This window comes from Chelonoidis abingdonii, chromosome 26, assembly GCF_003597395.2.
Source record: "Chelonoidis abingdonii isolate Lonesome George chromosome 26, CheloAbing_2.0, whole genome shotgun sequence".
Classification (NCBI taxonomy): Eukaryota; Metazoa; Chordata; order Testudines; family Testudinidae; genus Chelonoidis; species Chelonoidis abingdonii.
The window spans coordinates 504441-516769 of NC_133794.1; the positions used below are offsets into that span (position 1 = coordinate 504441).

General features: G+C 49.6%; 3 protein-coding genes across 3 annotated transcripts in view; 1 reads left to right on the forward strand and 2 right to left on the reverse strand.

Annotated features, from left to right (window-relative positions):
* Positions 1 to 12329, forward strand: part of LOC142045986 (adhesion G protein-coupled receptor E3-like) — a 197033-nt gene that overhangs the window by 131519 nt on the left and 53185 nt on the right. The gene's annotated exons all lie outside the window — the stretch shown is intronic.
* LOC142045978 (adhesion G protein-coupled receptor E1-like) lies at positions 1992 to 3881 on the reverse strand. Its single transcript, XM_075061197.1, has 4 exons — positions 3723 to 3881; positions 3508 to 3612; positions 2875 to 2935; positions 1992 to 2409 (listed from the first exon to the last, which is right to left on the reverse strand). The coding sequence occupies exons 1-4, from the start codon at positions 3804 to 3806 to the stop codon at positions 2375 to 2377; spliced, it is 285 nt and encodes a 94-aa protein (XP_074917298.1). The 5' UTR covers positions 3807 to 3881; the 3' UTR covers positions 1992 to 2374.
* On the reverse strand, positions 4172 to 12276 carry LOC116824798 (adhesion G protein-coupled receptor E3-like). The gene is made up of 9 exons (XM_075061200.1): positions 12233 to 12276; positions 11118 to 11323; positions 10496 to 10660; positions 9113 to 9307; positions 8200 to 8435; positions 7400 to 7466; positions 5899 to 5990; positions 5270 to 5342; positions 4172 to 4183 (listed from the first exon to the last, which is right to left on the reverse strand). Exons 1-9 carry the CDS (start codon positions 12273 to 12275, stop codon positions 4172 to 4174), a joined length of 1089 nt encoding a protein of 362 aa, XP_074917301.1. The 5' UTR covers position 12276.

Here is a 12329-nt window from a genome sequence, read left to right on the forward strand (position 1 = left end):
GAGGTGGTGGAATCTCTTTCCTTAGAGGTTTTTATCATCAGGCTTGACAGAGCCCTGGCTGGGATGATTTAGTTGGGGTTTGGTCTTGCTTTGAGCAGGGGGTTGGACTAGATACCTCCTGAGGTCCCTTCCAACCCTGGTAGTCTAGGATTCTAAGACGGATTTTATAACACCTGGCTGGCTGGGTGCCCATGAAAGGGAGCTCCCTCCCCCTTTCATTTATCACAAGGGGTGATAATACTTTTGCTCTCCTACCTTCTGTCCATCTCGTCTACTTAGCTTGTAAGCTCTTTGGGAGAGGGATTGGCTCTTACTGTGTGTATGTACAGCACCAAGCATAGTGGGACTGTACGTAGCAAGATAATATAAATAAATACCGGTGAACAGAAGTGGACTGACAGTCATTGCTCTCAGTCTGGAGAAGTTTATTACGGAAACATGACATCAGCAAATTTCATAGTCTTGTGTGGACAGCACGGTTTGAAAACAAAAAAAGTGGAAGAGCATTTAGTGATGCGGTGACAGCGCTGGAGCTGAAAATCGATTACAGGCCATGTCCTCAGCTGGTGTAATCTAGTGAATTTTCAAGGATCCTTCTGGGCCTTTGGAAGCAGACTGTGTTAAACCAATAAAGACCAACAGGATCTTGTAAGAGGGATAAGGCAAAAGCGCCGCATTTATTGTTAATACAAAACAGTAGTTCATTTATGAAAGGAAGCAAAGTACAATCATTTATAAAGACAACTCTCTATCCATACATCCATACATGCACATATGGTCTGCAAACTGAAGTTGTTATAGTTACCAGCCTAGAGGTTGCTAGTGCCAAGTTACTGGCCAGGTAGCCTGGACACGAGGGTGGAGCCGAGTCGTTGTCAGATGCATATCCAACGCTCCTGGAGGGTGGTTGCAGAACCAGACTCAAAGTCCCTGAGTTTTTGGTTCTGTTCTTATAGGATTTTGTCCTTATACGAGTCTATGGGAATCGCTTCATCATGCTGATGTTTGTGTGAAGTGACACTCAGTCAGCAGATGGCACATCCCTGATGGTTGAGTGTTATTTTGTTCTTTGAGTCTTCAGCCCTCCATCCGGGGCGGGGGGGGGGGCACTTGGGTGGATTCCAGCTTGCCCTGCGGGGTCATCCAGTTATCTCCGCGCTATGCATTCTTCAGCCATGTGATATTACAGTTATAACTCTTAGGCTGGCACCTTTGATTTGCTAATTATTTGCATCACATGCATTTATTCACATTCATTCTTTATCTTTCAGTCACATCTTGCACTTTTGTTTTACTACCTCCTCTTCCTTGACATCCTTATTTTACAATTTTATTTCTCAGAGATGACAGAGTCTCATCAATCTATGTAACTTCTCTGATACAGAAGTAGAAAACAAATAGGGCACTAAATGAAGGAGGGTAAGGGGGTTTCTGCAAGACCAGTTCCAGAGCACATTTGTTTTAACAACAGCTCTTATCACCCTCCTCCAAGAGACTCTTTATCTGTGGATGTGCAAGTACAATTAGCAAGTTGTCCCTGTAAGGTTTCACACAGAGATACAGGAAGGATAGTTTTAATTAGCTCGGTCTTGGTATCGAGATCTTATATACCTTTCCGCTGGCTTGGTTTGGTTTGGGGCCTAAAAGGGGATATAGATACCTATGAAATCACAAAATCACATAAAAAACTATTAATACTCAATAACAATAGCCGTGAAGCAGTGTCCTTCAGCCATGCCCTCAGCAGCACCTCTACTCCACCACTCACAACCCCCATGCCAGGGCTGGGAGCAGGGCTAATGTAGAGATTTTATGCCAGTTTTACTGCAGCCAGGAAGGACTCCTGCACTGGAGGGCTAATCACAGGGCCATTTCTGCCCACTTTAAAGCCCTTTTACACTGCCACATTGGCATAAAGAGGCTTTAGAATTGGGCTCTAGGTTTCCAGGATACACAGATAGCAAACCCTCAAACCAAAGAAGCAACCAAGGTCCATGAGCAGGTTATTTTATTATTTACACATTACAGTGAAACAGCAGAGCTAGCTCACACACATAGCACGCGACGGCTTTACAAATCGACCCGTCCCCGCCCCTCCCCCACGCATGGTGTGCTTTTCCTAAGAAATAACTGCTCTCTGACCTGGGATCTGGCTCTTTAAATCTGGGAGAGACACCCAGATACAACCCTAGGGTGGCCTTTGAATTCAGTAGGAGTTGTGGATTTGGATCAGAGAGAGGATTTGGTCCAATCTTGCTTCCCCTTCCAGGTTTTGTATGTAGTTGTGATGAAGAATGGCAGCTGAAGCACCTGCCCCACTGGCACAGCAAAGCTAGCTGTGTGATAAACATGGTTGGTTGGAGAGGTGACTGTTTCACAGAGATGAAGTGGAGGGCTCTCCGCAATTCACTGCCAGCAAAACAAATATACATTGAGTGCCAATCCCATGGGGAAACTCCAGTCAACTTCAATGGGATCAGGACTGGGTCCTCATTCAGCAATAGTGCAGAGTCTGCAAAATGCAGCCAGCCTTTACTGAAGTAACATCACATGCAGGAAAATAACAAGTGTAGACTAAGCCCGCACAGATAAGCCACAAAGTAGTAGTCAATATAGGCTGCTCTAAATAAACCAGAAATGTCCACTTCCAGACAGGTTGTGGCCTCTCATGCTGGGACTGGAACAGGGAGGTTTTTCCAGACATAAGGCTCCACTTTTTCCTCCAGACAAAGCTTCTGGATCCTTTCCCAATAGAGGAAACGGAACCAGAGGAAATTCCATGCAGTGCTAACTCTTTGTTGTGGATGGCCCATCTGCACTGACAAGATTTCCACCCCAGTTTTGGTTTGAAAGCCTCCCTAACTGGAAAATTACCTGAATTTGTGTCAAATCCAACACCTTCCCAGCCCATTCCAGAGCGAGTGATGCATGGAGCCTGCAAAGAAGCAAAGGGAAGGGAACATGGAGGTGTACAAGAAAGGAGGAGTTCTGTGCTGGGTTCTAGAAGACCTGGGATTCCCCCTTGATTTGGATGAAATTGAATCTCATTAAGACTCCCAATGCCATTCACAGATGGATTAAAACAGGGGTTGGCAACCTTTCAGAAGTGGTGTGCCGAGTCTTCATTTATTCACTCTAATTTAAGGTTTCGTATGCCAGTAATACATTTTAACCTTTTTAGAAGGTCTCTTTCTCTAAGTCTATAATATATAACTAAACTGTTGTTGTATGTAAAGTAAATAAGGTTTTTAAACTGTTTAAGAGGCTTCATTCAAAATTAAATTAAAATGCAAAGCCCCCCGGACTGGTGGTCAGGACCCGGGCAGTGTGAGTGCCACTGAAAATCAGCTCGCATGCCACCTTCGGCACACCTGCCATAGGTTGCCTACCCCTGGATTAAAACAAGCATGTGTCACTCAGGGGCCAAGGCACCTCAGGAGCTACAACAGACCCAGATGGATGCGACTTTTGGATGCTGGTATTGGAACAGAATAGAGGATCTCTTACCATCTTGGTGCTGGTAGTGACAGTGGACGCTGATGGACTAAAAGTTTGAGTTGTGGGACTGGGTTTTCTTATGCCTTTAATCCATCTCCTGTACTCCTCTCTCACCTGGAGAATAAGGGACATGGTCACCACATCATGTAACTAACACCCTCAGGCCAGGCCACTGCTAGGCCCGTGAAGTCACTGGGTGGCTGATGACGGGCCGTGGGCATTACCTGGCAATTGAGGAGACAGTGCACCAGGAAGATGAACACTCCCTGCAGGCTGTTGACAATGGTGAATAAATACACCATGAACATTTTTGCTGAGCCAACTTGGAAGAAACCAAGACTCCATGTGCAGCCCAGAATGAATAGCTGGGCGATAGCTTTAAAGGTCAGTAGCCAGGATAAAGGCAGATGGAGAGATCCCATTATAATGACCCTATGGTGAGTGACTGAGTCGGGGGCTCTGGGCAGTGTGGGGCGAAACAGCTGGCACCTGTTTTACTGTGTTTTAGGGTTACTGTCAAGACGAACACAATGGCAACTTACGCCTATGAATCTGAAATACAATATTATGCCCAACCGTCTTCCCCCCCCACAACACACACCTTCCCCTCCTACAGGTGGGTCTTCCAAAGCAAATGGTTCAACCTCTCATTATGATTTTGTTTTTAATCCCTTCACATCAGGCCCTGGCAATATGACAATCAAGTGGGAACAGGATACTGGGCTCTCGGGACCCCATCTATCTTGTTCCATAAATAGTCAGAGGGGTTGCTACAGAGCAGCCACACTTGCCTTCCTCCTCAATGGATGGCACTTTACCTCGACAGTATCCACAGCCCCAGGGGAAAGAGATGAGTTTCCTCCCTACATAGCATATGGCCCAGCTCTGAATATCAACACAGACTTGCATTTCTCCTTACACAGCTCTAGGCACATGCAGTAAGTAACACCATGGCTTTCTGAAGTCTCAACATTTTGATCTGGTTCCAAAATCTTTTTCCTCTCTCATGTCTCCATCCAGCACTCCCAGCTGGAGGCCCTGATCTTGTTCATCCCTAAAAAAACCCCACTCTGAATGTGCCGCAGGATTTACTGCAAGTGCCTCGCTGATCAAGCAGCCTCTTCTGTCCCATGACTTCCACTGACTTCAGCGGGCTTTGGAACAGACTGCAACTGTCATCTCAATATCCATCCAGGGACCAACATGATGCACATGGCAGAAGAGTATGTCCCATGATGATCCTTTACTGCCATAGACCTCTCCTCTCTCCTAACCTGACCCTTCAATTGCCACCCTCGCTATGCTGTGTTTAATTTAAGATCTGATACAGCATACCCTTATTCATGCAAATTGTCCTTATTTTGGCAGATGTTCCAATGGACAACTTTAGGACTCATGAGTAAGGGACTCCTGATTGACTTAGGGTTTATCAGTTCCTTGGACAGTGAGACTGTTACTCTCTCATCAAGCCAAAGGTCACCAAGATAACCTGGAAACCCTCCAGTGGCATGTGCTCTGCTGTATGGTAGCAGCAATCTGCAGAATCCAACAGGAATTTCCATACAGGAGGCTCACTGGATCCTTCTAGTACAGGGGTGAGCAAACTACGGACCATGGGCCGGATCAGGCCCATCATGGCTTTGGATATGGCCCACAGGATTGCCACCCCCATGGCACCGCAGGTCCTGCACCACTCCCAGAAGCAGCCGGCACCATGTCCCTGAGCCCCTGGGGGAAGGGGAAAGCAGAGGTCTCTGCATGCTTCCTTCACCTGCAGGCACTGCCCTCCACTCCCTTCTCCCCAGCTCACATTGGCCGGAACGAGGAACCACATCCAATGGGAGCTTGTGAAGAAGTACACGCAGGCGAGGACAGCTTGCACTGCCCTCTGCCCCCTTTGGGGTCACAGGACATGGTGCTGGCCACTTCCAGGAGTGGTGCAGGGCCAGGGCAGGCAGGCAGGCAGCCTGTCTGAGTCCCGCTGTGAGCTGCTGCCACCCCGGAGCCACTCTAGGTAAGTGGCACTGGGCCAATGCCTGCATCCCAAACCCCTCCTGCATCCCATACCTTAACCTCCTTCCCTGAGCCCTCCCACAATACGCACCCTTCCCTGCACCCCTGCCCTGAGCCGGCTCCCACATCCCGCATTCCCTCCTGCACCCCAACCCCCTTGCCTTGAGCCTCCTCGTACATCCCGCACCCCTCCTCCACCCCAACCCCTTGCCCTGAGCCCCTTCCTGCACACTGCACCCCCTCCTACACCCCACACTCCCTCCTGCACCCCAACCCCCTGCCCCAGCCCTACATTCATGGCCCTGCATGCAATTTCCACACCCAGATGTGGCCCTCAAGACAAAAAGTTTGCCCACCTCTGTTCTACTAGATATAGTGCTGTCCTACCTGGTGTCTTTGAGAGTGGACACATCTTCATTAAGGGAGGAGAGTTTGTCTCTCAGGATCCAGAGGGTTACAAGAAAAAATGTTAAATTTATCTGTGGAAACAGCATGAAATATTCCTTGTAAAACATGCCAGCCAAGGCCAGTCTCTCTGGCTGAGGCACGGAACAATCCTATGGGATCAGACGGCTGCACACCAGTGACTGCTTGTCAAGTGGGTCATATACCATTCACTACTAGATCTTGGTCCCAGGCCCTGCAGGGAACTGTTGGCATAGGCAGGGCTGCAATGCATCATATGTGATCATACAGCCAGAGGGCCACATTCTGCTCTTCTCTGAATCTGGAGGGACTCCATTGATTCCAGTGGGGTCTGCAGTTATAACAGATTTAGAGCTGTGTGATTTGTCCTGTCTACAGAGTGTTCCCTTCAATTCTGAGGCTGAAATTAATTCTTAACCTGCTGCCTGAGATGGGCAGGAATCTGCAAGGACATTTGCTACCTTAATCTCTTGCAATACATGTACCCTTCCATCTTCAAACTCCCGATGCTGCAGCCACCTTCCCTACCCCCATCACTTGGGTTATTTACCAGCCAGGTTGGACAAGGCAAGGGACAAAACTATCGTCATTCTAGCAGAGGTTCCACTTGCTTTCATGGCAGCATTGCATGAGTAATGACATTATAATTAATCATATTATGGTAGCACCTAGAGGCTCCAACTGAGACTGCACTCAGTTCTGTACTCACACACAGAAAGGGGCAGCCCCTGTCCTGGAGCATTTGTTTACAAAGCAGCTAGGCACCAGCTTCTCCCAGGCCACACAACCCCCCACTCCTCCCAGGCCCTGCACTTACTCCACCCCTTTCCCCAAGCCTCCACCCCACCTCTTCCCACCCCCGCTTGGCCCCAAGCTCTACCCCCCTTTCTCCAAGCCCCTGCCTCTTCCCACCCCTGCCCAACCTCTTCCCACACAGTTCTGCCCCCTTCCTCACAGTGCCTCCTGCACACCACAGAACAGCTGACTGTGGCAAACCAGAGGTGATGGGATGGAGGGGGTGGAGTTGACTGGTGCAGCTGCCAGTGGACGAGAGGCACAGGGGGTGAGTGGGGGAGATGGCTGCCAGTGTGTGCTGAGCATCCACTAATTTTTTTTCGGTGCCTAAGGGGAAGACAGGCAAAGGGTGGGAGGAGAAACATAGGTACAGCAAGGGGAAGCTACTTGCCAAGCTAACACAGCAGGCCAGTGGAAGAGTCAGGGCTCCTGACTCACAACCGAACCCAGTGCCCAACCCATTTGCCCTGAGTGCCTCCATAGAATGTAGGCTGTTGTGTTAGGGAAAAATCCTGCACTGGCCAAAGAGGGGTGAATGAAATGGAATCTTATAGGACTCTTTCAACTTAAATTCTCTGGGAGATATTCTTCTCTTGGCTCCACTGGAATCCACAGGGTTGCAGAATTGAGAGGAGAATGGGGCCCTGTGGTTCTGTGAGGTACCCACCAGGATTATGGCACAGACTGGTCCCAGGAAGCTCCAATGAAAGCCTCTGTCCAGGCTGAGCCAGCAGCTACAGGGAGGGAGGAAGAAGAAGGTGACTTTAATGGGATTACTGCCCTTTTTCAGCCCTGGGGGCAGAGAGGGGGTGTCACAGGGCAACTGGATCTCAAAAGCGAGATGGATCTCAGCCTGCCTGTGACATGGCCGATTCTCTTGCCGGCAGCAGGCTAACAGCCCTCCCCATGTACTGCAGCATCTCCTGCTTTCAGCCACCACTTCCTCTTCCACTTCTTCCCATGACCCTTTCTGGTGGATGGGCGCAGTATTGATGGAGGGCCAGACATGCAGCGGATGGACATTGGCCTAGCTGCACTGAAGGAAGTGGAGCTGCCCTGATTTACACAAGCTGAGGATCTCGCCTGAGGTGTCTAGAACACGCCACACCCTGTTTTACTGGCATTGCTCACTTTAGAGAGGGGATCCGCAGGGATTTGCACACAGTAAGAAAGTGCATTTGTTTCCTACCCACCAGCCCCACAAACCCAGCCTGGGAGCTGGGAGTCAAGCTGGGATCTTTCTGGCTTGTTCTTCCGCATCGTCAGTGGGGTGAGAAGCGTAGATGGCAACTCAACTGCAGCACTCGGGGCAGCTTAGTGTCCCTGGGGATGCGAAGGTCCCTGGGGCACATTCAGCTCCCAGACAGGATGAGCCAGGAAATCTGGGTTCAAATCAAACCTAGGGTGAGCCAGACGAGCACATGGAAGCCACATCCCAGCTCCCCTTTGGATGGGCGCTGCACATACTGTGTGGAAGTTCTGTAGCCTTCAGGATTCACACCTGCAGAAATAGCCACCACCAGGGCTGGGAATCCGTAGCCGACCAGGTACATGAATCTCTTCTTGAACCGGCTGGCACTGGTGTAATTCATGACCTTCAGGTTCCTGACGGTGAGGAAGAGGTGCAGCCCCTCCAGGAAGATCCAGCTGAAGCAGGCCAGGAAGAGGTAGTGTAGGAGGCCAGCAATGACAGCACAGACCACCTGAGGACAGGACGAGAGAGAGCTCTGGGACACTGCTTCTGGGAAGGGAAATACTGAATTTGGAGGTGGGGGGATTTTTGTGAGGATCACATAGGGCTTTTTATTAACACATCTCTCTAGTTATGGCGCTCTCCCAGAGACAATACGTTCTTCAGTCTATGAGGGGCTTGTCTAAGGGCAAGCTGGCTGGCCCATTCAATCATTCAGAGTCCAGCCCAGTCCTGATCTCCACTCAGAAAAGAGTTGGATACTGTAAGGAATCCTAGGAAAGGGAGCAGGGACATAAACACGTTCACGGTCCTCATAACGGGGAGAGACCTGGAGAGTGTAGGTTCTCTTCTCCATATCTGCTTCAGGGTATAGGTGCCTTGCATCTGCCCATCAGTGTGGGGGCAGAGAGGACAGGCAGGGGACTGTGACTCTGGAAATCAAAGTTCCTTTGTCTGAATGATGAAGGATGGGGCCCACAAGGAAAAGGGAAGGACTGGTTTCACCCACAGAGATTTCTTTTGGAGAGGAATAAATAATTACTTCTGCACGACTAAAGAACACGGAATAAATGTTACCGTCCAGCCGAGGGTATAAAAGGTTGCTGGGGTGAGGGGAGATTTAGAAATGCTGACAGAGAATCTGGACACAGCTCAATTTTCAACCAAGAATAAAAGTGGATAACAGACCCGAATGCCGGTGCACTTCACTGCGGTGAGGAAGAGCAGGTCGGCCAGGAAGAGGCAGAGGCAGAGCTGCAGGTGGAGGGAGGTGCTGACATTGCGGATGGAACGGCACAGGAGGAAGGTGAGGATGGCGAGCAGGAGGCACAGCAGGGAGAGGGTCAGTCCCACATGAGTGACGATGGTCAGTGTGTAACTCTCCTGTAACACAGCAAAGGGAGACTCACCAGTAAGCCCTGGGACACTATATAGTAAATAAAGGGAAGTAAGGACACCCTGGGGAATTACAGACCAGTCAGTTTAACTTCTGTCCCGGGAAAGATAATGGAGCAGATAATTAAGCAACCCATTTACAAACATCTACAAGATCATAAGGTGATAAATAACAGTCAGCATGGATTTGTCAAGAACAAATCATGCCAAGCCAGCTCAATAGTTTTCTTTGACAGGGTAACAAGCCTTGTGGACGGGGGCAACCTATGGCACGCGTGTCTAAGGCAGCATGAGAGCTGATTTTCAGTGACACTCACACTGCCTGGGTCCTGATCAGTGGTCTGGGGGGGGGGGGGGGGGCGGGGGGAGCAGTAGATGTGGTATATCTTGACTTTAGTAAGGGCTAGTCTACACTGCCCAGCCCTCTAAAAAAACCCACCTCCACAAGAGGCATAACTACCTGGTGCACTGTTTACAATGGTGCTTTACAGCGCTGAAACTTGCTTCACTCAGAGTTGTGGGAGCCTGCAGGAAGGGTCAGAACAGGGATAGGAAGAGGTGGGAGGGTCAACACTAGGACCCAGGGGTGCCCCAAATTTTCAGATGTCCTTTACACTGCCACGTATGTAGCTGCATATACCTAAGGACAGCTCTGAGTGGATCATAAGCTAAATATGAGTCAACAGTGTAACGCTGTTGCAAAATAAGCAAACATCATTCTGGGACATATTAGCAGCAGTGTTGCAAGCAAGACACAGGAAGTAATTCTTCCACTCTACTCTGTGCTGATTAGGCCTCAACTGGAGTATTGTGTCCAGTTCTGCGCACCACATTTCAGGAAGCATGTGGACAAATTGGAGAAAGTCCAGAGAAGAGCAACAAAAATGATTAAAGCTCTAGAAAAAATGGTCACCAGGTTTTTTTTTGCAGCCTTTTTGCAGCCTGTTCTACTTTTTGCAGCCAACTCTGGCCTTGACATTGTCAGTGTGGGCTACTCCAGGCACCTCGGATCACAACCCCAGCCCAGCCCCCTTGACCCTGACTCATCCTGTATGGCCACAGATTATGGTACCCTATGGTTCTGACTCAGCGTTCATTCAGGCAAAATTCCCACTGATTTTGCCCAGTCAGGAGCTCAGAGTCCAGCCCTTTGATATGAGCCTGACAGTGAGATACCTCCACTCCAGTGAGACCCATAAAGAGTGTGAAGCTGGAGAGATGGTCACAGCTGCAGATGGTGTGAGTGCTGTTCGTGTGCAGAGCAGTGCAGCCATCCTCAGCCCAGGTGCCTTTCCCAGCGATGACTTTCCAGTGAACGCAGGGAGTCTCTTCCTCCTCTTTCTTTGCCTGGAAAAAAAAACAAACCCCATCGGCCATGGCTCTGGCCCTGCTCCCATCTCCATCCCCAGACCCAGCTCAGCTGTAGCCCCAGCCTCAGCCCCCTTACCCCTGTCAATGTCCTTCCCCACCCACCCGAGCTGTGGCCCCGCTCCTGGCCCTGGCTCACTGCTGTAGGAAGTTGCTTTCCAATTATTCCTGCTCTAAGGGGTGAGTCAGGGACAGTTGTTACTCCAGAGCATTTTACAAGATGAATCATAACCCAGTCGGGCCTGGTGTGAACCCAAGTAACGTCCTCCACCAAAACAGCTCCTGTGTCAGGACTGAAGAAGCTCCCTCTCTTTCTCAGATAACTGTTTCTCAGTCCAGAAAGTCAACAGAACTCAAATGCCCTGCAGAAGGCTCACCTTCTACATGACCAGCTGGAGCCCCTGGCACAGAGCAAAGTAAAAGGATCAACACTCAGCTGTCTATGGCGCAGGGTGAAGTTCACAGGTTTGGAGACGTTCATGTGCCTCCCAGCTCTGATAGCCCCACTCACCACCCTAGAATTCAGGTGAAAATTCCTCAATTTCTCATCAGCTGTTAGATCTCCGTCATTGAGAAATCTCTTGTTAATGATGGAGTCCAGGGTGGAGTAAGAAATAAAAGCAACAGCCACAGAATCTGAAAACATGAAATGATGCCTCATCATAGGGACAGGGATACTGAGACAAAGAAAGAGCAAGCCAGGTGCCGAAGGTCACAGAGAGTCTGGGGCAGAGCTGGGAACACAACCCAGGAGTCCTGGCTAGCAGTTTGAGCTATAACCACTAGAGTATGTTGCCTCCTCCCTCTTCTTCCACAGAAGCCCTTCTTTGTTGGAAACATTGGTGTGCACAATGGGAGTGTGAGTCCTAAAGTTCACTAACGTACATTAAAGCACACTAGGGAACCTATAGTGCACACGAGTAGGATCTATACTGACCAATTAATGCACAGTACATTAGTGCTCTTTAGAAATCATATCCCCCCACTGCACATTATCCAGCCAGGTAGAGAGTCCCAGGTGAATGGCACTGAGGTGAAGCCCTAGTTTTTCTTGGTTAGGAGAGGTAGAGGGGTTGGTTACTGAAGAGTTTTCCCTGGTGATAAAGAATTAAGAACCACTCCCAGTTAGGTCATACTGGCCTGAAAATTGGAGGAAAATTGATAAATATCCTGGTTCCATTCCAGGAAGTCACACACGTCAACTTGGGGTCTAGCTGGGCTCACCATCAGGACATCATGTATTGGGCGAACAGCTCTCTGATCTTTCCATTCTCTGGACCAATTCATATGCCTGTCAAAGCTTCTCTCTACTCTCTCCTCCCCCACCCCCCATTTCTTGGTTTTCATGCTGAGGAGCAACCAGGAGTGAAGAGCTCTGCAGAGCTCAATGGCCTGAGAAACACTGGCTCAGCCAACAAGGTCCACACTAGTGTCAGGATAACAGAGGTGAGCAAGCCAGCCTGGGGCGAGGGGAAAGGGAGAACCAGGACTGGGGTTTGGTCTCTAGTAACAGAGGCGAGCGCCTGCGAAGCATCAGGATGGTACCTTCTGTGGGTGCTCTGGTGACTGTATTGCACTGAATGTCCATTGTCTCCTTCTGAGCCCTCAGCCTGAAGACCTCATCACAGGAATCTGCAGCTGG